This window comes from Bicyclus anynana, chromosome 13 (assembly GCF_947172395.1).
Source record: "Bicyclus anynana chromosome 13, ilBicAnyn1.1, whole genome shotgun sequence".
In the NCBI taxonomy this organism is placed as follows: Eukaryota; Metazoa; Arthropoda; class Insecta; order Lepidoptera; family Nymphalidae; genus Bicyclus; species Bicyclus anynana.
The window spans coordinates 12,133,828-12,158,240 of record NC_069095.1 but is presented as its reverse complement, the minus strand read 5'-3'; the positions used below and the strand labels follow the sequence as shown (position 1 = coordinate 12,158,240).

Below are 24,413 nucleotides of genomic sequence, written 5' to 3'. Positions count from 1 at the left end.
ATATCTAGTCAGCGTTTTGCACTGGCTTGTTGCCCCGGATATGCGTTTGGAATTAAGTAACTTGCGAATGCGATACCCCAATATACTTGTAAGCAAATATCACAGATAAAGAAAGCGTCAAAGACAGTAACAGGGATGGGTCCAGAAGTTTTTAATAGGATTCCACAAAATATAAAAAATATAACGAATATTAATACTTTTAAAAGTAAATTGAAAGCTTGGCTTGTCGAGAAGACTTTCTATAGCTACAACGAATTTTTTTTATTATTTTTCTATAGCCTATGTCCACTGCAGGACATAGGCCTTTTGTAGAGGCTTTCAAACATCACGATACTGAGCCACCTGCATCCAGCGAATCCCTGCGACTCGCTCGATGTCGTCAGTCCACCTGGTGGGGGGTCGACCAACACTTCGCTTTCTAGTGCGGGGTCGCCATTCCAGCACTTTAGTATAACCGAAAATGAACTGCGTGCTCCCATACTATATTCAACAAGATTACATTGAAATATGTTCGTGTTTCAATGCTTATGTTCTGTTGTTACAGAAGAGCACATCTCAGAAGCTGCTTGGAGAAGCTCAAGGACATGGTCCCCCTTGGCCCAGAAGCGTCCCGACACACCACATTAGGATTATTGACAAAAGCGAAAAGGTTTATAAAGGTATGTGCTTAGACTATCTATTTATCTGATTACAAAAAACATGTGTTTTTGACTATTCAACCAAACCAAACCAATTTAAGGTTAAGATAAAAACAATATTACTTGTATCGCAATAACATTCGTGTTTGTGTTTCCTGACACTTATAATTTAAACACCTTCAAAGCAAGAGTGAATAGGCATCTTCTAGGTAAGCACGCTCCAACTTAAACCGCAATAATTCTTCCATCAGGCTTAATTGTAGTCAAGCGCAAGCCTATATTGCATCAAAAAAAAATGTTAAGATCCAAAATTATAACAAGATCTTTTTTGATTCTTAGAATAATAATGAATAACAAGTTGTATTTAGATATTATATTTTCTTTATTTTAGTATTCCTAAATGCCGAGTAATACTAACAACATATTTTATAAGTTACAAGTATAATATAGACTTCACTTATACATGAGAAAGAATACAATACGAAACATAAACTGACCTATCCTTATAATAATATGATCAACAATATAATCAACTTGTTTTCTATATCCGAGTATTCTTGCCCACGTGGATATTGGCAAGAATACTCGGATATAGAAAATCAGTTGAAATTTTTACAATAAGTCATACTCGTAATAAACAAACAATAAGTCGAATTTCTCTTTTTAAAATATCAGTTAAGAAGAAAGAATTCCTTGGAAGGAATCTTTAAAAATTAAACATTCGCAAAAAGAAAACCGGCAACAGTGAGGCCTTGCCAGGGTTGGGTAACCTTTGGCAAACAAAGCGCGGCAAAGGGCTCCTGCGTTTCCGGCCGCCGCCGTTTCCGGACCACCACTTCCTCCCCCCTCCCCTGCCGGTACGAAGGCTGCTATTGACACGTACTTGTAATGAGCTCGCCTGCAGCTTCGTTTGATTTGTTCGCTAGTTAATATCTGTGTTTAGTACTGTTACAAATTTATAATACTTTTAATTTATTGGTTGTATTCACGTTCCTATTGAGTATTTTTACAACAATCTCACCTGATGGTAAGTAATGATGCAATCTAAGATGAAAGCGGTCTAACTTGATATGAGTATGATGAACATCCACACCTTTTCGGTTTCATTTCAACACGGCATCGTACCGGAAAGCTAAATTGTTTGGCGGTACGTCTTTGCCGGTAGGGTGGTAACTAGCCACGGTCGAAGCATCCCACCAGCCAGTTAAAAAATGCATTTTTTGATATTTTTTACGGAATAGCATATGGGATGGAATACTTTTCAAAATATACGCATTACCGTTACCGTACTTACTTGAGGAATGAGCTGAAACAAATATTCAGCCTTCATAAAATTCATTTATTTATTTAGACAGGCCTAGATCATTTATGGACACAAAATATTAACATAATCTATATATATAAAAATCAATGCCACTTTTAGTTGTCATTTAATAACACAAAAAATAAGGGCTTACTTATCCAAACCAAATGTTTAGGCTTTGTTCGTACGATTTAGTAGATGGTTTGTGTGAAATTTGCACAAAATCGCATGAAAGCGATTCTTCATTAATTACATTTTATGTAAAAAAATATTTCAGGAATAGGGTAGGGTAGGGATAGGTTAGGGGTAGGATGGGGTAGGGTGGGAGTAGGAGTAGAGTAGTGTATGGTAGGGATAGGAAAGAAGTGCACATAAGTCACCGTGACCGGGTCTGTTAGTATGATATTTAGATAGATATACTAGATTTAAAACATAAATATCAATAAATGACTTGTACAGTAGACACAGAAATACTTAAAATGCGGTGCATCTGGCTATAGCAGGCTCTTCCATAATGTATACGAAGCATGTGTGCCCTTATTCAAATTACACCACAGTGGGATAGTCGAGTAATAAACAAAAGTTGCGAATTAGCTGTATGCAACTCATCGCTGTAGTCTAAGGCGAAGTTCCAGCAACTTGTCTAAAGAGGATTAGAACTGTGGTAGCGTTCAGTTTTAGTAAACTTGTTGGAACAAGTTATGTGGTGGTGCCGTGGCGTATACTTAATCAGACTTAGTAGCTCTTTGTGAATTAATTAAGATATTAACTTATAGATTCGGTCATTTAAAAGATTTTTGTGAAGTCATTGAAAATTTTACTATTGAAAATGGAATACTACTTTTGCTTCATTCTTTTACAATAGCCAGTTACTACTAACTGGTATATCTGAGTTGGATTCTGTCATCCTAGAAAGATATATCGTAATAAAAAAAATTGTCAAAATTTTGAAACATTAAAAGAATTCTCTTTATCCTTACCTAACACGAAGAAGAAGCATGAAAGGACAATGCCAGACAATGTATAGAAGTTTAACCCACTAAAAAAAATTAATTTGCAACAACATATTATATATCATTTTATTGGATTTTTTGTACCATTAAACAAATATTATCTATTAACCCTTTATAACTAGGGGTATAAAAATAAATCTAAGTTGAAGTTTAATTTTAAGGTTAAGTAAGCAGTTTATCAAGAATAAAATAGATAAATATAAAGCGTCGTGATTGGCCTTTTGTAAATACACAGGCCCTTGGCACGCGTAAATACACACGTATTTGTTTTAATGTATCGCATTACATTACAACAAGCGTGATTTTATTATTTTCAAATTACTCCGAGGTCTCTATTACATGTTTTGACAGTGTTATGACAGTTACTTTTACATTTTGATCGGACTTCGCAGGTCTGGATTCTAGCTATTTTGAACCTAAAGTGATTAAAATGGAATAAAAACGCTTTAAAGGGCTCGAACCCAAAGTCGAAATAAGGTTTTTTAAAAATAATTAAACAATGTCTGTTACGAGGAAATACCGTAATGGATTGAATTACTTTTTTTGGCAGATTTTTATTCCGGAGTTTAACAGTAAAAATGGTTTAATAAAAAAGAATTATTTAAAAATTGGATATTTTTAGTACATTTACATTTTCCGCAAAATTCCGAGTTAGGACTGGGTATAGTCCTTTATAGTGTGATGTGTACTACTCTACGTACATCGAACTGACACAAAGGGTTATTAAGCCTTTTGTGCCTGTAAGCATCCCTTCTCCTACCCTTTAGATCCTTCAGAATCCCCTCAGATCGACAAACAGAAGGTAAATGGTAGAAGAAAATACTTACCCAGGCGAGCTAGTAAAGAGGTACTAAAGTTCTATATGGATTTTGTAAGTAATTAACACACACAAAGTCACTTCATAACATCACAACATAAGCATACAGCCTACAAGTATGTCCTACCTTTTCATATGCCCCCTAGAGAGGACGAACAAATATAGTCTTTGACGCGCCAGCCATACGAACGGCGCACAAAGGTAAATACTGCGAGTTTTCAGGTACACTCAGCAAAGCATACAGGAAATACATGCACAGTAATATAGCAGCAAAGGGTGGAGATATAGAGGCGATAGTTGTGTGTACAGTTTCGGTGTTTCGCCGGTTGTACAGCTGTGATGCCGTTCACAAAGCGGTGACGAATGCCGCCGTATCCTGCGTCCGGCCATCATTCATGCCACGGACGCCCTCTGTCGTGTATTCCGCACAGCTATATTCGGACTTTATGACCGAATATTGTGGAACTTAATATTTTGGGTCTGGGAACGCTTTACAAATGACCCAAAAAGCCGGCAGTTAGAGTTACATATGACTGGGAGTTGGGTGCTATGATATAATAAACAAAATGGTGCCTACTATTTGTGAATTCGCTCTGATAGTGCCTTTTTAAAATATATTTTCTTTGTTCAAGATATTTTTTATCTGCAAATGGCCTCTTTCATCATATCAGCCAATGGACGTCCACTGCAGGACATAGGTCTTTTGTAGGGACTGCCCAACATCATGATCCTGAGCCGCTTGCATCCAGCGAATCCCTGCGACTCGCTTGATGTCGTCAGTCCACCTGGTGCGGGGTCGACCAACACTGCGCTTTCTACTGCGGGGTCGCCATTCCAGCACCTTGGACCCCAATGTCCATCAGCTCATAGAACTATATGCCCCGCCCATTCAGTTTCGTGATTATTTAAGCAAAATATGCTTATTATTTGTTGTTTATTAAGGTACATATTTTCATATAATGGAACTTTCATCCCATCACAATTTTGTGCACAGCAAAACACCAAATGGGTTTACTTAAATACTTATACCATTGATAGCCTTAAAGGACTAAAAGCATTTAGCGTTAATAGACAGACTTCCTTTGACAACATTCGTATACCTATGAATAAAGTTCAAACATGAGCCTTTTTCATAACTTTATCTGAATGTAAAGTTTTATGTTTAATGACGAATGCCTATAAAACCACTGAAAAGCGATCCGAATTTATCTACTCCACTGATCGCACACATGCACAATTTTGTATTTACTTACATTATATATATAGTTTTTACACTTCCTGAACACACAACTTGACATTGTAGACAATATTTAGGTATTATTAGTATAAATAACTTTCGTTGTTTACTATGCGACTAGATGAAATTAAGACAATTAGCCATCTTTGTCCGCCTCATCATCATCGCTGGGGACATGTCTAATAGTATAAAATCTTTGGTTCTGAAAGCATTTGATGGTCTCTGTCGTTTTGCAAGAGTTATCAACCCATAACCATACCATAGATAAGTACAGTATGCAACCATGAATATCCGGCATAAAATAAACAAAGACTACACCGTCAAAAGTCACAGTTCCTCACGTATTCAAGCTCGTATTCGCGTGTTCTCCATCACGCAGAACGACATGGTCAGCGGAATGAATGTCTCCATAACCACTAAATAAAACGAGCAATTACAATGAAACATCGCGACATCTGATAAGCGCGAGCTCATTAGCTTCGTAATAATTAAACATTCCGTATAAAGATATTCGTCCACACATCCACATCCTAAGTGTCGGACGGATCGCATTCAATTTAATTTTATGGTAGTCTAGCGGACGCCCGCGACTTCGTCTGCATGGAATTCTGTTTTTCACAAATCCCGCGGGAACCATAGATTTTTCCGGAATGAAAAGTCTAATGTGGAAAGGAAAGCCTACATGTTAATCCAGAGTAAAATCTATTTCCATTTCGAATGTTCGAGGAACAAACTTACACACAAACTTTCGCCTTTATATTATTAGTGTGATCTAATTGTATATTCATGCTAATATTATAAATGTTGAGGATATAGATTTCATGTAGCTACAAAACACCAGACCCTGTAGCCATGTGGATTCTTTTTCTACAAACGCTAACGCTTGGAAAACTAAAAAAATGTATGCTAATGACAGATCCGTTCGATAACTCGATCACCTGTCCTGTCGATAGCAAATGTCATTCCCATATTTTTTTTTTTTTTCGAAGCGTTTGCGATTGTAGAATGAGAATCGACGTGCCTGTTATGGCTATAGTCCTATTTCTGTAAGGTTATGAAGTACTCATCCCGAAAAATCCATCGTTCCAGCGGGATTTGTGAAAAGCTGAATTCCACGCGGACGAAGTCGCGGGCGTCCGCTAGTAGTTTAATATATTGTGGTTAACAAACGGGGAAAAGATTATTTTACTCGTACTAATGTATCCGTATAATACGAAACAAATGGTATTATATTCAATTAGACGCTGGTTTCTTACATTAACTTGATCATTTTTACAGTATTTCGGAAAGAAAATAATTGTATTACGTACCCTTGCCAAGATATTGTACAGAACCTTTTGCTCTTATATATATCGCAAATGCCCTTCGCATGTCATATTAATGCTGACTTCGTATAGGATACATGTTTTTGCTTTTTTATTTTATTTAATTTATTAACGGACGCCCGCGACTTCGTCCGCGTGAAAGTAGATGTAAACTTTTATCTACGCCTACCCTACCCCTACCCTACCCTACCCATTAAAGACTGCACACGCGACGGAAGCTTAAAAAATGGAGTAACTTCTCCCGTTTTCCCAACATTTCCCTTCACTGCTCTGCTCCTATTGATCGCAGCGTGATGAAAAGTATACTATAACCTGCCCAGGAGTATGAAGAATAATTGTACCAAGTTTCGTTAAAATCCGTCGAGCAGTTTTTGTTTCTATAAAGAACATACAGACTGACGGACAGACAGATAAAAATTTTACTGATTGCATTTTTGGCATCAGTATCGACCAATAATCACCCCCTGATAGTTATTTTGGAAATATTATTTCATGTACAGAATTGACCTCTCTACAGATTTATTATAAGTATAGATTAACGACTAGCTAACGCCGCGCGGTTTCACCCGCGTGGTTCTCAATCCCGTAAGAATACGAGGATAATATATAGCCTACAGCCTTCCTCGATAAATGGGCTATCTAACACTGAAAGAATTTTTCAAATCGGACCATTAATTCTTGAGATTAGCGCCTTCAAACAAAGAAACAAACTCTTCAGCTTTATAATATTAGTATAGATTTAACGCCTGGCTTATGCGAGTCTCTCTTGATGTTAAGTCATTAAGTGACAATGCACTAAGAAAACCAACAACGATTCCCAGGCAACACAAACACAAATTACAACAGGGTCTTCGCCGGCGAAGATCCTCGATCCTCGTCACCGCGACGTGGGTTTTTCAACTCACGATCTCGAAATCTTATGTCTTACCCCGGCATCATTAACAACCCATATTTAACCGTGCTACAATGTTTTTTTTTAATTCCATATTGTAGCCAATTCTACAAAAATTCAAGCTTCCTTCTAAAAGACAAATCTAAGAGACCCCACTGATACAAAAGCCGAGGAGGCTACCCAACCCCAATTATATATTACTTAGTAAGTTTTGTTAATTCTTTTCTCATGGTCGTAGAAAACTATTGTATGCCACTGCACGTAATTAGCGCATAAATAACTATTCCTGTATCAATATACTAACTGTAATCATAAAGAAACACTAAGATGCGGATAAAAGGTGGGTAAGTTAGACTCAACCACCCTACCGTCTACCTCCACGGTAGGTGCAAGGGTGAGGAAATAGTAAATCTTGCTTCTACGGGAATTTATTAGCCTTTTGGGCTAAAGGGCCCAAGATTTATAATTATTTTTGTTAACCACAAACTCTGCTGCGTAACGATTAGCGGAATAAACAACAATGAGGTAGCAACATTTGTTTTTACAAGCATTTCTTTATTGTCTTAGGCCCAGGAACAGATTATTTATTTATGACTATACTACTGAAATTTTGTGTGTGTTATCTTCTAATATATAAAAATAAGTCGGGTTTTCCTTCCTGACGCTATAACTCCAGAACGCACGAACCGATTTCCACGGTTTTGCATTCGTTGGAAAGGTCTCAGGCTCCGTGAGGTTTATAGCAAAGAAAATTCAGGAAAAATTTCAACGTAAGGTAGAGGTAGGGTAGAGTACGGGTAGGGTAGGGGTAGGGTAGGGGTAGGGTAGGGGTAGGGTAGGGTAGGGTAGGGGTAGGGTAGGGTAGGGTAGGGTAGGCGTAGGGTAGGGGTTGAGTAGGGGTAGGGTAGGGGTAGGGTAGGGGTAGAGTAAGGGTAGGGTAGGGGTAGGGTAGGGGTAGGGTAGAGGTATTTGAAAGTTTACATCGAGTTTCACGCGAACGAAGTCGCGGGCATCCGCTAGTTGATTATAAATTATAATCTCTATGAAACTGCAACACGTAATAATCTATGTATTATGTTGTGATATTTTCTTCATTCCAATACTATGTATATTATGAGTACATAATCCTATACTACTACTACTACTACTACTACTACTACATATACTATATATACTATATATATGAGAGGTATTATGAAAACCAACGATATTTTATACTACAGATATGTTACGTGCCAACAAAATCACGACAAAAAGTGATCCGAATTTAGCTACCCCACTGAGCGCACACATGCACAGTTTTGTGTTTACTTGCATTTTGTGTTTTGTGTTTATTTATGTATATATATTGGGCTCAAAGATCGAAAACGTTCAGTGAGCGAAAAAATAGCTCACAACGCGTTGTGGTCACAGTAAAACATCCACATGACGAAATTCGTGTCGTGGCTGACATGCTATTCGATCTCAATGCGTTGTGACAATGAAGAAAAGAAGATCTATGTCTATACTTCTTTCTATATCTATATCTATACTTAATATATAAAGCTGAAGAGTTTGTTTGTTTGTTTGATTCAACGCGCAAGTCTAAGGGACCACTGGTCCGATTTGAAAAATTCCTTCAGTGTTAGATAGCCCATTTATCGAGGAAGGCTATAGGCTATATATAATTCCCGTATTTCTACGGGAACGGGAACCACGCGGGTAAAATCGCGTGGCGTCAGCTAGTTATAGTATAAAATCTTTGATGAAAACATCTTCATGGTTTAATGTGCATGTTTTTTTCTTCATTATATTTATTATTGTACCTCTCAGAACATAATTTATGATATATGAAATAGAAGCATCATTTTCCTTCATAACTAGACGTAATTTATCAATAACAAGCCCCTATTTATCGAAGGCAACTCCCGATGAAATAACTACATCATTAGTGGGATATATAATGTCCTTCCATACGGAGAAATACACGAGCAAATAAATTCTCAGTAAAATTACGTAAACAATATTTATATAAACAAGCTTTTATTACCTACGTCTAATATTTATTTATTAATTGTATAAAAATATCAAAGAAAATGTCTTTGCGATTTTTAGACATGTACACAAATTATGTACATAATGAATAGTTAAAAATAACAGCTCTCCAGTTGCGATGCTAAGAGATTCATGTAATCTATCATCATAATCATCATCATCACCATCATCATCATCATCATCTTGACGACTTCTTGAGTTGCCTGCTCCCTCCAATGCATGCGCTTTTCGTTGTAGTGTCCTCTTTCCAGCATTTTGGGACGCCAATGTGTGACACTAGTAGACTTTGAACTTTAAGTTACAACTGAAAAGGGTCTCCACTTGGCAAATTGCTGGGACACCGAATCTTGCTGATACCTGAAAATCATAATAATAATGAAGAACACTGATTAATGAAAGTAAGAAGAATACAAAAAGTCAGGAGCGTACACATAAGACGTAAAACAAAAGTTATAGATGCCTTACAATATGCTCTAAAGCAGAAGTGGAGGTGGCCAGGTCATATAGCAAGATACACGGACAAAAGATGGACTTTAAAGACAACTGTATGGGAAGGACCAACTGGAAAAAGGAGAAGAGGGCGCCCCAAAAAAAGGTGGATAGATGCTATACGAACAATAGCAGGAAATGATTGGATAAAGAAAGCTAAAGACAGAGAGGTCTGGAAAAAGCTGGAGGAGGCCTTTACCCGAGAAGGGGTTCCGATCAATGGTAACGAAGAAAGCGACAGCAATTAATATATTAATGCATTTTTTTTCTGTTTGTTTATAATATTATGTTAGTTTTTAAGTTTAAAAATTGCTTGTACGTTATGTTATTTTTATTTGGATTGGAAATAAACAGGCTTATTATTATTATTATAATGAAGAACACCACACGAGTATAACTTACAATCACATATACGACACAGCGTTGCTGATATCCTCGGTGAAATGGTTTAAGCCATTCATTAAACTAATGAGAGCGGCGCTCCGGGCAGCGGCCGACGGGCTTAGCTGAAATTCAATATGTGACGCCGCTCTGCCCGCATGTAATTGAACGCGACATTTTCCGATGCTGAAAGCGGTTTCAGACTAGCGTTTAATACGCGCGTATGAGGTATAGGCGCGTTATTGCACACGGTCAACTCGTACGGACTTTGACGCGCTTCTAAGCTTGTTTACCATCATTATCAGCCGATGGACGTCTACTGCTGGACATAGGCCTCATGCATGGACTTCCAAACAAAACAGTCTCGAGCCGCCAGCATCCAGCACCTGCCCTGCAACCCGTTTGATGTCTTCGGTCCACCTAGTGGGGGGTCGACCAACACTGCGCTTTCCGGTGCGGGTCGCCATTCCAGCACCTTGGGACCCCAACGCCCATCGGCTCTTCGAACTATGTGGCCTGCCCATTGCCACTTCAGCTTCGCGACTCGCTGAACTATATCAGTGACTTTAGTTCGTCTGCGGATCTCCTCATTTTTGATTCATCACGCAGAGAAACCCCAAGCATATTCGCTCCATCGCCCGCTGAATGACTTTGAGCCTTCTAATAAGGCCTATAGTTAGCTTATATGTTATGTTGATACTGACACGACATCACCGGTTCGAGCGATCACGCCGAAACATGCCCGTTTACGCGTGTCCGGTTTTTCTGAAGCGCGTAATGTAACGCGCGTGTAAGCGCATGTGCTAAAACGACGCGCAAAAAAATACGCCAGTGTGAAATAGAGCCCGGATACTGTTTTGACTCACGGCAGGCCATTTATACGTCTGTGAAGGATTTGATTTGTTATTGTATTGGAAATACTAATGGACGAATGGCCTGATCGTCGTAATAGTATGTACATTATCCTGCCCATACGTACCATACGAAAGTACCGTAGGCTAATTGTAATGTTTTACTCGCTGGTTCACTTAGATTAACTGTGGCCTCACTCGGTGCCAGTCTTTTATAGCTTTTTTTTTTTAAAAAAAAAAAGAATATTTGACATATCTTTTAAATATGACCAACATTCCCATTTCCCTCCAACTAGTCGGGAAAGACTGTATTAAGAGTGGGTACGACATCGGTGATGAGTCCGATCGCTCTTATCGTTGAGCTATTGAGGCTTTATACACAGAGTAAAGATCACATAGAGTAAGCCTTTACAAGCAGCGTAGTGAAGCCGCTGAAACCCATAAAAAATAAACAAACATCACGCGTCCCCTTGACATCCGCATAAACAAACTCACGCCAGACTTAACGATAAACATAATCGTGTGTTGCATTAGAAATATGAATGAATGAATAAATGAAATGAATGAATGAATGAAATGAATGGATGAATGAAATAAATGAATTAATGAATGAATGAATGAATGAAATATACTTTATTGTACACCAAAAATAATAATAACAGGCAAGAAATTAACTTGAAAACTAATGTACAATTGGCGGCCTTATCGCTAATGAGCGATCTCTTCCAGACAACCAATCGAAAAAAAGAAAATAAATATATATGGTTTAAGAAAGTAACAAAGATCAACAGAATTGCACGTTAACAAAGCTGCGGAGATCCACTAGTAAAGTATAAGAAATATACAGCCGCAAACATTTAGTAAACGGGCCAAATATTCCTTGCAACCCGTAGGTCTAGATAGGCAGCGAGGCCATTTCTTTTCCCGGCCTCTAATTACAGCGGGATGATATTTATTGCCGGCCGAGGTCCAGGCCTGGCTCCACCGACCTAGAGGTTAATTATACTGGTGATTAATATAAGAGAAAGGCGTGGCTTGCGAATCGGATAAGTATCCGTGCTAACTGTGGAGATATGTTTCATTGATTGAATGTATAGATGTTCTATTTTCGGAAGACTGTTTGGATTTGATTGTAGCACTAAGTTTAGACAGGAGGTTGATAGTTGCTTGAAGGAGCGTTAACAAAATAAAAATATGTTTATAAATTACTGTTAATCTGTAAATGTTTAATAAGTAACGGATTGTATGGTGAACGGTTTTTCACATAATTGTTGTTATTAATGCATATTCAGTTCACTGCCGAGCTCGAGTCTCCTCTCAGAATGAGAAGGGTTAGGCCAATAGTCCACCACGCAGGCCCAATGCGGATTGGCAGACTTCACACACGCAGAAAATTAAGAAAATTCTCTGGTATGCAGGTTTCCTGCCTTCTTCGGATATGTTTTTCCTTCACCGTTTGAGACACGTGATATTTAATTTCATAATTCTAAATAATTTATCAACGCTTTTTTACCGTTTTCATGTATCTTTGGGTCCATGAACAGAGTATTTATTCATAACCATAGGTACTGCTAGGCTATTCTGTAACGATATCTTTATAACGAATTTACCCCTATCTCTCTCTGTTTAACACGATACTTTAGAATGAGAAAGATAGCGATGAATTCAAAACTCACACTTGCGAGTTGGAGAATAGCCGTGCTGATCATACTTCTACTACGTAAGATTCATGGTGAATCGAACTAAAGTATAAAAGTAACGGACCATGGCGATGGCGCGTTTTACTTGCATCCATCTTGCATCCATCTTGCAGCCATCTTCCAGAGTTCGGTGCGTCTGACAACAAATAAACCGCATGAATATTCACCGACGAGTTTGCCACTTGATTGAAATATCGTTTTCTAGTAATTCTGCAAAAATGTGCTCATTAGTTGAAAATCTTTTTATTTTACTAAATATTAGCAAACCTCACAGTCCCACGTACCACGTAGTTCTTATTCCCATGGGAATATGAGGATGCAATATAGACTTTATATTAATCGGAAATAATGTAGGTTTCCATTAGTGAAAGAAATTTTAAAATCGGTCGGAAATTTTAAAAAGTTTCAAAGCATAAAACAAACGAAAAATCAAAACTTACGTATTTATAATGGGTAATATTATAATATTAGTTTAGAAACTAGCAATTAACCTTATTTTTCTGTTATTATGTACTCTATTTAATTTACTTTACACAAAGGGCTGTCCGCTTAGCATCATCAAATACCGTATTGAATAAAATAACTATAGACCGTACATTTTACAACATTCATTACATAGGATTCTCCGAAGGAAGTGTTTTAATTTTTCTTTCTTTTTTAAAAAGAGAACTTTTCAACCCTTGCCAGTCCGTCTGGTCTGCGGGATCGATGCCGTTATTAATAACCCTCGTAATGAACCCCGGGGCGCCTCGAGTGCAACCCTTCGCGTGAACACGATCCCGGCGTAATTAGAGGCCGGGGACATCGATAGCCTATGTTTTCTGCTTCACACTCGCGGACTTGTGTTTATCTAGATGCCGCTTTTTCACTTTTTTTTCATGAAAACTTAAATACCTAAGTCCAGTCTTTTAAGTTTTAGCAGACTCAAAAGTGATTACAAAAATAAGAAAACTAATATCAAACATGATTCACAACATTTGTCAGGACAAATTAATTAACAAATCAAACTGTAACCAATATAAGACCCTGGAATGGCAGAGAATGACCTTGAGTGAAGTCACGCACTTGTGAACGATGACGGGTAAAGATTAAACCCAGGGCCTATTGCGTCTGTCCTGTCTGTCTGTGTGTGTGAGATGTCGTTACGTAAGTTATACCTACTCGTAGTGTTATCCGAAGCTAAGTAAATTTCAACGCAAGGCATCATTCAGATTTTGACGGTCTCCGTGGCGCAGTGGTATGCATGGCGTATTTACAAGACCGAGGTCCTGAGTTCGAATTCGTTCCCCAGCTGGGCCAATTGAGGTTTTTTTAATTGGTCCAAGTATGGCTGGTGGGAGGTTATGGCCGTGGCTTGTTACCATCCTACCAACAAAGACGTACCACCAAGCGATTTAGTTCCGGTACGATGTCGTGTGGGTATGAAATGGGTGTGGATTTTCATCCTCCTCCTACCAAAAGAGTTAACTTTAACCAAGAGCTAACTTGTAAAGAATTAAAAAAAGGATGATGCCCTGATTACGTTACTTAATTTTTCCTAAACTACGAAAAATGGAAAAAATTTAAGGATCTTTTACAATACTTTTACATGTAGTCTAAAAATAATCTGGTAAAACAAACATAATTATATTAAACAATAGGAATTAGGAATACAATTTCAATTCATTAACTCGTAACTAGACGTGACATTTGGGGTTATTTTAAGCCACAGTCGTCAAAGGTTCGTTTAAATGGTATTAATACAATTAGTTTGTCAATGGGGAGGTTTGAGCGACATTCAATGCTCCAAATATATTCGTATAATCAAACCGGATTTGCGGACAATTTGTGTTGACGGTGGCTTTAATCAATATTTTTAAGAGATGGTCCAAAATTGTATGGAGCCCAGGATCAGTCATTGTACCCTAGCGGAAATAAAAGAAGATATTTTTTTAACTAGTTATACAAATCTACGAATTTACTTTAATTCTTTCGAAATAATAATCATTATCTCCCAAGAAATGCAACATATAAGGGTAATAATGGCGGATAGATGACGTTTTCAATGCAGTAATCGATTTGACGTTTGCTGTCAATTGTCATGTCATAGTTGTGTATGGGCGCCATCTAGATAAAACTCAATATCTTGGAATTTGATTTATTTATTTCTTTTTATTTAGTTAGATTTATTCACTTGAATAAATTTATTACAATCCTTGTATTTTTTAAATTTTAATGATACGGGGTACAAGAGTGGACTTGAAATGGACCATCTCCTTTAAAAATACACCAGCAGATCATCATACCGATCATTTACATTAAAATCTGATACCTAATTATTATTTGTAAAATAATAATCTTATTTTGAGCGTGATCCGTGACCGGATATTTTACCGGACCGGAATTATGATCTCTGCCTTTAATTCTTCCTAGACATTCAACTTTTCAGTTAGATTAGTTAGACTCGTGCTCAACAGTGAGCCGTGTATATGCATTTTAGAAAATTAAATATATCTCAAACTGTGAAGGAAAACATCGTGAGGAAACTAGCACACCTGAGAGTTTTCTTAATTCTCTGCGTGTGAGAAGTCTACCAATCCGCATTGGGCCAGTGTGGTGGACTATTAGTATTAGTATATAACCACTCTCATTCTGAGAGGAGACTGGTGCTCAACAGTGAGCCGAATATGGGTTGTTAATTATGATGGTGATTAGTTTTGACATAATCTTGCGAAATTTAACCGGTATGACCGTGAACAAACCTTTCTTTGATACAAATAATCCTAAACAGTGACACAGAGACCTTAATTGAACCTCCTCAGGATTTTGATCGTAAAGTATCGATTGAAAAGCGATAGTGGCCCGAAGTGGCACGTAACAGTGTAGGGCTGTCAACAGCAATGGGGATGATGACTAGGTTTGAATATATTGATTTTTATGAGACATTCGAATAAATATGGTCAATATTAACTAACTAAAACACAAAAAACAAAGATTGTAGGGATATTTGTAAAATAAATAACATTTTAAAATATTTAAAATTTCAAAATCAATCATAATTAAGACGTCATCAATACGAGCGTATTGAGCAACCCGTGGCACGATAAACGATTTTTAATAGATTTTGAAATGTTATAATCTTATTTATTTTGCAAATATCCAGTCAGTCTTTGCTTTTTATGTATAACATTGACCTTATTACCCGAATGTATTATTAAAATCAATATATTCAAACCTAGTCATCATCCCCATTTTTAACCGACTTCAAAAAGGAGGAGGTTCTCAATTCGGTCGGTATTTTTTTTTTTTTTATGTATGTACACCGATTACTCAAAGACGCCTGGACCGATTTCAAAAATTCTTTTTTGTTTGAAACGGTATAGTCTCCATTTGGTCCCATTGCCATCATGTCAAGATCTGATGATGGAATCCTGGAGAAATTGAGGGGAACTTTCGAAAATTATATGGATGTCTAGTGTGTTCGTATACTTTTCCATTTAGTACTTTTAAGCACTACAATTTCATGAAGGTTTGAAATCGATCTGATGATGGAGCCATAAAACAGACGAGGGAACTCCTCGGCGATGTACAGCAGTTACCTTGTGTTTGGGCTTGATTAATTTGTATTAATGAGAACTTTCCACATAGATAGGTTGTGACTGTCATTTAGGGGTTTGGTGATGTAGACCAAGGACAATTAAGGGAACTCCTTAACAGTTTACATTAACTACCTTGTGTTTAGCCTTGATTAATTCGCATTGCCGAGAACTTTCGACCTAGATGAGTTGTGTCTGTTATTAGGGGTCTGATGATGAAGACCAAGGTCAATTAAGGGAACCCCTTAACGGTTTACGGTAGCTACCTTGTGCTTGGGTTTGATTAATTTGTATTGCTGAGATATTTGTACCAAGATGGGTTGTGACTGTCATTAGGGGTCTGATGTATTCGTTTAAGATGAAATTTTACACTAAAAATGGAAAAATAATATAAATTTTAATAAAAAAAATACAACCGACTTCAAAACCTAAAAACGAAAAAGTGAAAAATAACTACATAATATGTTCTACCTGCTGATCAGTATGAAGGCGGTGCTTAGCCGGTGTCGTCTTAATTTAAGTCATTTCTGACAGGACCACATGAAACAACACTGTCTGCAAAATCTAAATCTATAAGATATTCTCACATGGCTTGAATTAATACATCACCGGCTTCGCACCGCCTTCATACTGATCAGCAGGTAGAACATATTATGATGTTATTTTTCACTTTTTCGTTTTTAGGTTTTGAAGTCGGTTGTATTTTTTTTATTAAAATTTATATTATTCCACCAAGCTTTTCCAAATATCTCGTTTATCGATTAATGACAACCCTAACAGTTTAGTGCGTCATGTTTACGAGGTGCGTCCGCCGATAACTATCGATGAAAATTTATGACGAGTGGGGATAATAAATAACGGAGCCACTTGTTAGACGCGGCGCGAATCGGTTTACTGTCTACACTCGCTATAACTCGATAACCGGCGGTAAAGATTATAATATTAATAGATTTCATATCAGAACATTGTAATAAATAGTAGTAAATTTTAGAAGTGTATTTTTTTTTTTATTATTATTTACAAGTTACTTAGCCCTTGATTACAATCTCACCTGATGGTAAGTGATGATGCAATCTAAGATGGAAGCGGGCTAACTTGTTAGGAGGAGGATTAAAATCCACACCCCTTTCGGTTTCTACACGACATCGTACCGGAACGCTAAATCGCTTGGCGGTACGTCTTTGTCGGTAGGGTGGTAACTAGCCACGGCCAAAGCCTCCCACCAGCTAGACCTGGACCAATTAAGAAAATCTCAATCGGCCCAGCTGGGGATCGAACCCAGGACCTCCGTCTTGTAAATCTACCGCGCTCACCACTGCGCCACGGAGGTCGTCAAAAGTAAAGAAATAAAAACGTTTTTAAATTGTAAGACACTTAACATTAGTGATTGCTACCTCAAACAAGTCAAGACCAAAGTCTCGGAGAAAGAAACCTCATAGCTCAGTGGTAAAGGGGCCGGGATCGTCACTGAGATGTTGTGATTCGATCCCCGCATCTCTGGTCGTAGCCTAACACAGTCTTATCCGGTTTATCGGAGGGGAACAGAAATATTGGTCATATTTTATAGACATGGCAAATATGTTCTGCTTTTTGTGAGAAAGCTCGTCCAGAGAAGTATCCTGGGCCGGAGATACTGAGTTTTCCTTTCTTCTAATTTTCAGTGAAATTTTTCATTGGGAGGTTGATGGTATAATAATTAACAAGTGGTATAATAATTAATTAACAAGCATATGGTACGACTAAATTGCACTGAAAGTAAAGATTTTTGTATTTTATAGAAAATACAATATAACTTGATAACCGTAATTTTCGGCTATCATATATATATTTCGTTATTTTAGTAGGCCTAGCTATCATCCTGTACTGTATTGGACACTCTGTATAAACGATGATCACTTACCATCTGGTGGACCATCTACTTGTATCGTTAAGAGCGCGCAGCGCGTCGGTACGATATGGATAAAATTCGAAGCGCAAACGAGACGCCGAATTATGACTTTCACGTGAGTGAAAAGCACGGAGCGACTGACGCGCGATGCAAATTTTATGACGTGAGCGCCAAAACCATTTTTACCTAATTGCAAGTAAATTAAACAACATAACGAAAAACAAAATGGCCATGTTCAAGATATATACCTAATTTTCTATACAAAACAAAAATTTAAGAAAATAAGTTTGCTTTTCTTGAGATAGAAAGCAAAACATGTATTTTTCAAAAAAATAAACTATCGAGAAAAGTTTTACAAATTGTGTATTTTGTATAGTCATAACGAAGCTAACACTTTGAAATATCATTTACCCAAATATCAGGCTCCTAACTTTTCCAGAATCTGAGATCCAGAACCATTTGTAACCACCAAATTACATATTGCACACTCTTAATTTCTATAAAAACATCACTAGTCTAGCAGTATTAAATGTATGTCCACCTTTTTACCTTTTACTACGTTGCGAAATCGTTCCTATATTTTATACGGCGACAGTTTTATGGTAATGCAACTAAAGTATTTTTTGATGATAAATAAAAATGCAAAGTGCTTTTATTTTTTCATAAGCACTTTAATCGTAAAAAGCTCACTGGTAAAAAAGCTATAAACTCAAATGCTTTTTAAAGTTTTAATATTATGCTTTTATAAAATCATTTGTATAAATAAACGAAATTTATAAATGCTGTCTATTTTTAATAACGACACTCGATTTGACGCTAAACTCCCTAAAGCGTCGACATCACATGGCTTTGTTTGGCTTAGCTTACTTCCCATTCACTCTATATAGCGTTACACCCACTCTCTTTAACGTCAACAATTTAAATAAAAGTACCTTTTTTTGTTATTTGTTGCCAAAATTAGTGTAAATCACACAACTGTGAACGTTCTTTTGTCGTTTTATTATCCTAGCCCGTAATAAACTAATAAACTCGACTAACATATCTAAGAAATTCGTTTTTTTTGTTTACAAATTGGGATTGCACGTATACTCTGCTGTTGATCATGACTAATAAGTAGAAGTCATGGTCTTAATACGTTATCATAATAATAGTTGCTCACAAACTTTCAAATAGTAAACATGGTTAGTATAAGATAATCACTGTGTATTGACGGAAAAGTTTTACTGATACATATTTCTCCTTTCCATATAACGACCACTCTCTATAACGCTATAAAATGTACAGTCCCTTTAGTGTCGCCATTTATACTAGCAGAAGTTTTTAGCAACATTTCGCCTATATCATGTACTTGATTGCAAATAGATATATACTAAAATAATTACTTATGCAATGGTCAGTCAGGTCAGATGACCTTACTAAGTTTGACTCCTGAAGTAGCGAAAGATTGTTCTAATAGAGTTTACACTGTAAATAAAAAATGCTAAGTACTTATTACTTTACCACGAGTATGAGAAAGAAGTAGACCGAAGAAATTGCTCTGCGAAGAGAGCACAGCAAGTATCGAGCAATAACCCGGCAACAGCTCAGCAATACCCGGCAACAGCTCGGCAATACCCGGCAATAGGCCAGCAATACCCGGCAGTCCTCACCGGGGAGTGATATAAAACAAACACTATCCATTGTCTGCTCCGCGTAAATTAATATCAACACAATGGCGATACCGTCATTAATATCCAGGGGAAATCGCCCTGTCCGTAGGGTGACCATGCGGGCAAGCTAAGAGGGATCTAATCTATCTATACTTATATTTACCAACTAAATCTTCCCTCGGCTATGTAAACAGTATAATAAGCTTAGTGGTTCACTGGATGTCAATTTAAATTCGCCAAACACTTTTCGTAGGTTAATCATTAGTAACCTGGTTAGCCAAGTATGACTGGCTTGTTTTATTAGTTACCTTGTTTTTTCACCATTTATTGTTTAGTTTTATCTTTTAATTTTTAATTTTTGATTATATAGTTTAAGATACATATTACATATTTCATTTTTTTTTTGCTTTTAATTGGGATACATTAGATTTATAATTAAGTTGTAAAATATAAGTAATTTGTTTTGTAACATTATTAGATAAAAGTGGTTTTGCAAGCAATGTTTGCTTTAATACGATTTTGCATAAGCTAAGCATGTTAGTTAATAAGTTGTTTTTTTTGTATGTGTAAAACTATGTAAAAATAATAAATAAATAAATAATAAATAAATAAATAAGCAAACATAATAAATAAATAAATTATAAAGAGATTAAAATTGTGAGGTTGTAGGGGGTAATCTGGATTTTTTACCAATAGAAAAGCTAGCAGGCTAATTCTTTGACGTATGCTAGTTGATATTTACGAATTTGAGATTTTATGTAATTAATGTCATCCGGTGCTTACTGGTGGATAGCATACAGTATGTAGATGACATTTTATCAATTGATTTGATGTTTATTTTAACAAGTTAATAATAAAGATCAATATAGTGAATAGGCCAGCTGGTCATTTGTGAATATTTGTGGCTATGTTTTATCCCCTTATCCCACGGGAACGGGAACTACGCGGGTGAACCGGGGCGTCAGCTAGTACAAAATAAAATAAGTATACTTTTAGAGATAACAAGGGAAATATTACAAAACACTGAGAAACACAAATAAGTAGGGTACTTTGTCTTGTAACGTGTAAAAGCTTATAATTTTTATTTATGCATTGCATATACACATACCTCATGAAATAAGCCTTGAAATTTGTCAGCCTTTTATAAAACAGTAGTCAATTTTATAATTAGTTTAAAAAAGTTTGGACAGTGGTGGCGTTTAACACTGAAACACTGCCTGCCTGCATTTTTTTAACCCACCTCGTAAATGAAATGAACACTGAATAATTGTCTCTTCTGTGATAAATTTAAATATTTAATAATAATAAATAAACTAATATAGGATCACACGTGTTTTTCAGATTATTTCAGAGCTCTATACAATTTCCACATAGGACAAACTAACAAACAAATGAACAAACAGCTTCTACTCTTTTCCCTTACAAGGACATTACATTTCATAAAAACAAAGACTAAACCCGATATTAACTGAAATGCGTGTTCACTAGCTCGCAGTTGCTAGCGAAGTGTCAATGTAAATGCAAGGTTCTAGGTAATCTTTAAATAGGTTGCTTGTCACTTTTTCAAGACGCAGCTGCATCCCTCAGGTGCTGGCGCCTCGAAGTCTATGTTTTGGTCTTCGACATAGGTAACACTAAATATTCAAGTTCTGAGGATGCTCTGGTTTCAAAACGTGCAAGCGTTGTTTTTATTCAGTATTTTGTATGAATTTATTAGAAATGTCTCTGACTGCACAGAAACGCTGGTCGCCATACAAATGGCCGGGTTCCTGCTATCGCGCGAGTTGTGAATTGTAGCCATAACCGCGCCGCGGCCGAGGAATCGCAATTAAAGGCATTGTTATTATTGAAGATAAAGATACGCTGACAGTAAAGGTCATAGCACATTATTATTTATTTATTTATTTATTTATATACATGACAAGTGCCCAGAGAAACAATCTGATTGAGCAATTTGGAATAATAATTACGACAATAAATCTTAAATTACAAAATGAATATTAAGCAAAAAAAAAAAAAAAATTAAAAATAATAAATTCAAATTCAATCAAATTAAAAATTAAGAATAAATTAATATTAACCAATTCAAATACATTAAAATTAAACAATTCAAATAAATTAATAATAATAGTCAACAATTAAAATACACAAAACAAAAAAAAAAAATAATAATAATAATAATAATAATAATAACAATCAAAATTAACTATTCAAAAAACAAAATTAAAAATGTCATATACATAAAATCTATTCTAATAACAATTTTATTTTATTTACAATCTGATAGACAGGAGTGTGACAAATGTCAATCTCTAAATTTTTACTAGTGAGATCATTGAGCAGGCGCAGCGCTTGAGCCAGCGGTGCATGCTGGCTTACTTTAGTTCTGCCACACGGCACCGCAAATAACTGGCGACGTCGGCAACTTATATACTTGTCGGGAACATGCAATTATATCTACTAAGGCATCCTATCCATATCGCCTCACCGTCAACTAGGCGTCGAACTCTGCTACGGTTAAGTTTATTCATTCAAGATTATTTGAATGAATAAACAACTATTCAGACTATAAAAAGGAAAAAATCTTTTATGACTTTCATACTTAATTTTTGTTTTATCACGTACCCTTTTATGTTCAACACAAATAACACAATGCCAGTTAACGTCCACAAAACTGACAATAATAATAATAATATCATTCAGGTAGCGTCAGCAAAATAAACAAGCAAAGTAAACACCCGTTATCGGACATGATCGAGCCTTAATCCAATTTCTGGTCCAAAACACAAATCCATCCAACAAACGCCGTACACGTCAAGCGCCAAAGTTAAGAGTAGACATAAAAATATAATCACCCCTGTTTGCATAAAACAGGCAATAAGTACTCTTTTACCATAATATAAAAATTCTATTCCCGAGAACGATGACTTTTAAAAGTTTTAAAAGTCCATTAAAAAAATTGACAAAGGTTGTTAATAAGAAGATAGATAAGCAAAATAAAAATGGTAACTTTCATGTTATACATGAAAAAGTGAGCAAAACCGCAAGTAAAACGGGTCAATTATGTTCATGCCTATGAACATAAGTGTGGTAGATCACACAAGTTTGTAATCAAAGTCTGAAATACTAATCAAATTCATAAAGTATTCTAAAATTCATAAAGGTTTTCTTTAAAACGTAAAATGCTCAATTTACAAAAATCACGATGCAAATGAAACTATGGGTACACTTATTGGCGTCGGCTGCTATCAGTGGCGTGCATAAGGTTATTGATCAGGGTATGCACTAGTAGGATAATTTAAATAAACTGGGAGAAAGTGCTTTGGATCATTGGTCAAACATCATAACAAATCATTGGTTAGGTTATGATGAGCTTTAATGCATGTATGAAGTGCACTGTGCACGCTGCTATGCCGAGTGCCGTTTACTTTATTCCTACTCAGTGACGCGCTCAGCTGTAATTTGATATGCGAATGCAACATGCGATAGTCATACATGCGATATATACACTAGATAGACGAAAAAATTTGAGGCGAAGGCAATAAAAAAAAATTTAAAAATTACTATTTGTACGACCCTGTGGTCTTATAATTGAGAACATAACAACTGAAAAAGAGCCTCTCTCCCGGAAACGGTGCAAAGTTCCGGGCGTCCATCAACCGCAAATCATTTCCCGCTCACGACTCACTTCTCCTTAGTTGCGTAATAAAAAAAGTTTTCGCATTAAAAAACTTACTAACGAATCTTAAAAAACAACATTTGGGCGGCTCCACGGAGTTCCCTGTTTTATCGCCGCTTGAGATACTATTATTCGGTTAAAACTTTGACGAATAGGTACTTTTATAAAGAAATAACAAGCCTAGCCGCTTCTATGACAAGTGGACCCCTACCCACTATAAATGCAAGGAGCACTCCTTCAAACTGTCGCCCTGTGTCCACCAACCCGAGGGAATGCGTTAAATGTTAAATCACGTACCTATAATTACAACCTCCCGACTAGCTACCGCCCAATTAGTCTTCTCAACACCATTGGCAAGGTGTATGAGATAATCATTTTGAATCGTCTCAAAGCCATTTGCGATGAAAAGCAACTTCTCATCAAACAACAGTTTGGATTTCGATGTAAACACTCATGTGTTCATCAAGTGCACCGCCTCACGGAGCACATTCTAACCGGTTTTAATACATTTCATAACCCCATCGCCACCGGGGCGCTCTTCTTTGACGTAGCTAAAGCGTTTGACCGCGTCTGGCACGAAGGCTTGATATTCAAACTAAACCGTTTCGGCGTACCAAACAAAATGGTACGCTTGCTACACAGCTTTCTGTCCAACCGCACCTTCAGGTACCGTATAGACGGCACTCTCTCTTCACCCAGACAGATTCGCGCAGGAGTCCCTCAGGGCTCCGTGCTCTCCCCGCTTTTATACTCGCTCTTCACAAGCGACATTCCCACCGACCACCCGGGCGTACACGTCGCCCAGTTTGCGGACGACACCGCACTGTACGCGACGGCAGTAAACCGGGTCCACATTAGAGCCCGCCTCCAGAAGGCGGTAAACATTATAGGTAAATGGTTCCGCCTTTGGCGTATAGAAGTCAACCCAGAGAAAAGCGCAGC

General features: G+C 36.9%; 1 protein-coding gene across 2 annotated transcripts in view; it reads left to right on the top strand.

The window, feature by feature from the left end:
* LOC112049412 (max dimerization protein 1-like) overlaps nt 1-24,413 on the top strand; it is a 365,006-nt gene that overhangs the window by 290,281 nt on the left and 50,312 nt on the right. For both annotated transcript variants that reach the window (XM_052885199.1, XM_052885198.1), the window contains exon 4: nt 545-659. In XM_052885199.1, coding sequence (XP_052741159.1) covers nt 545-659 — 115 coding nt within the window. The remainder of the gene's footprint in view (nt 1-544; nt 660-24,413) is intronic.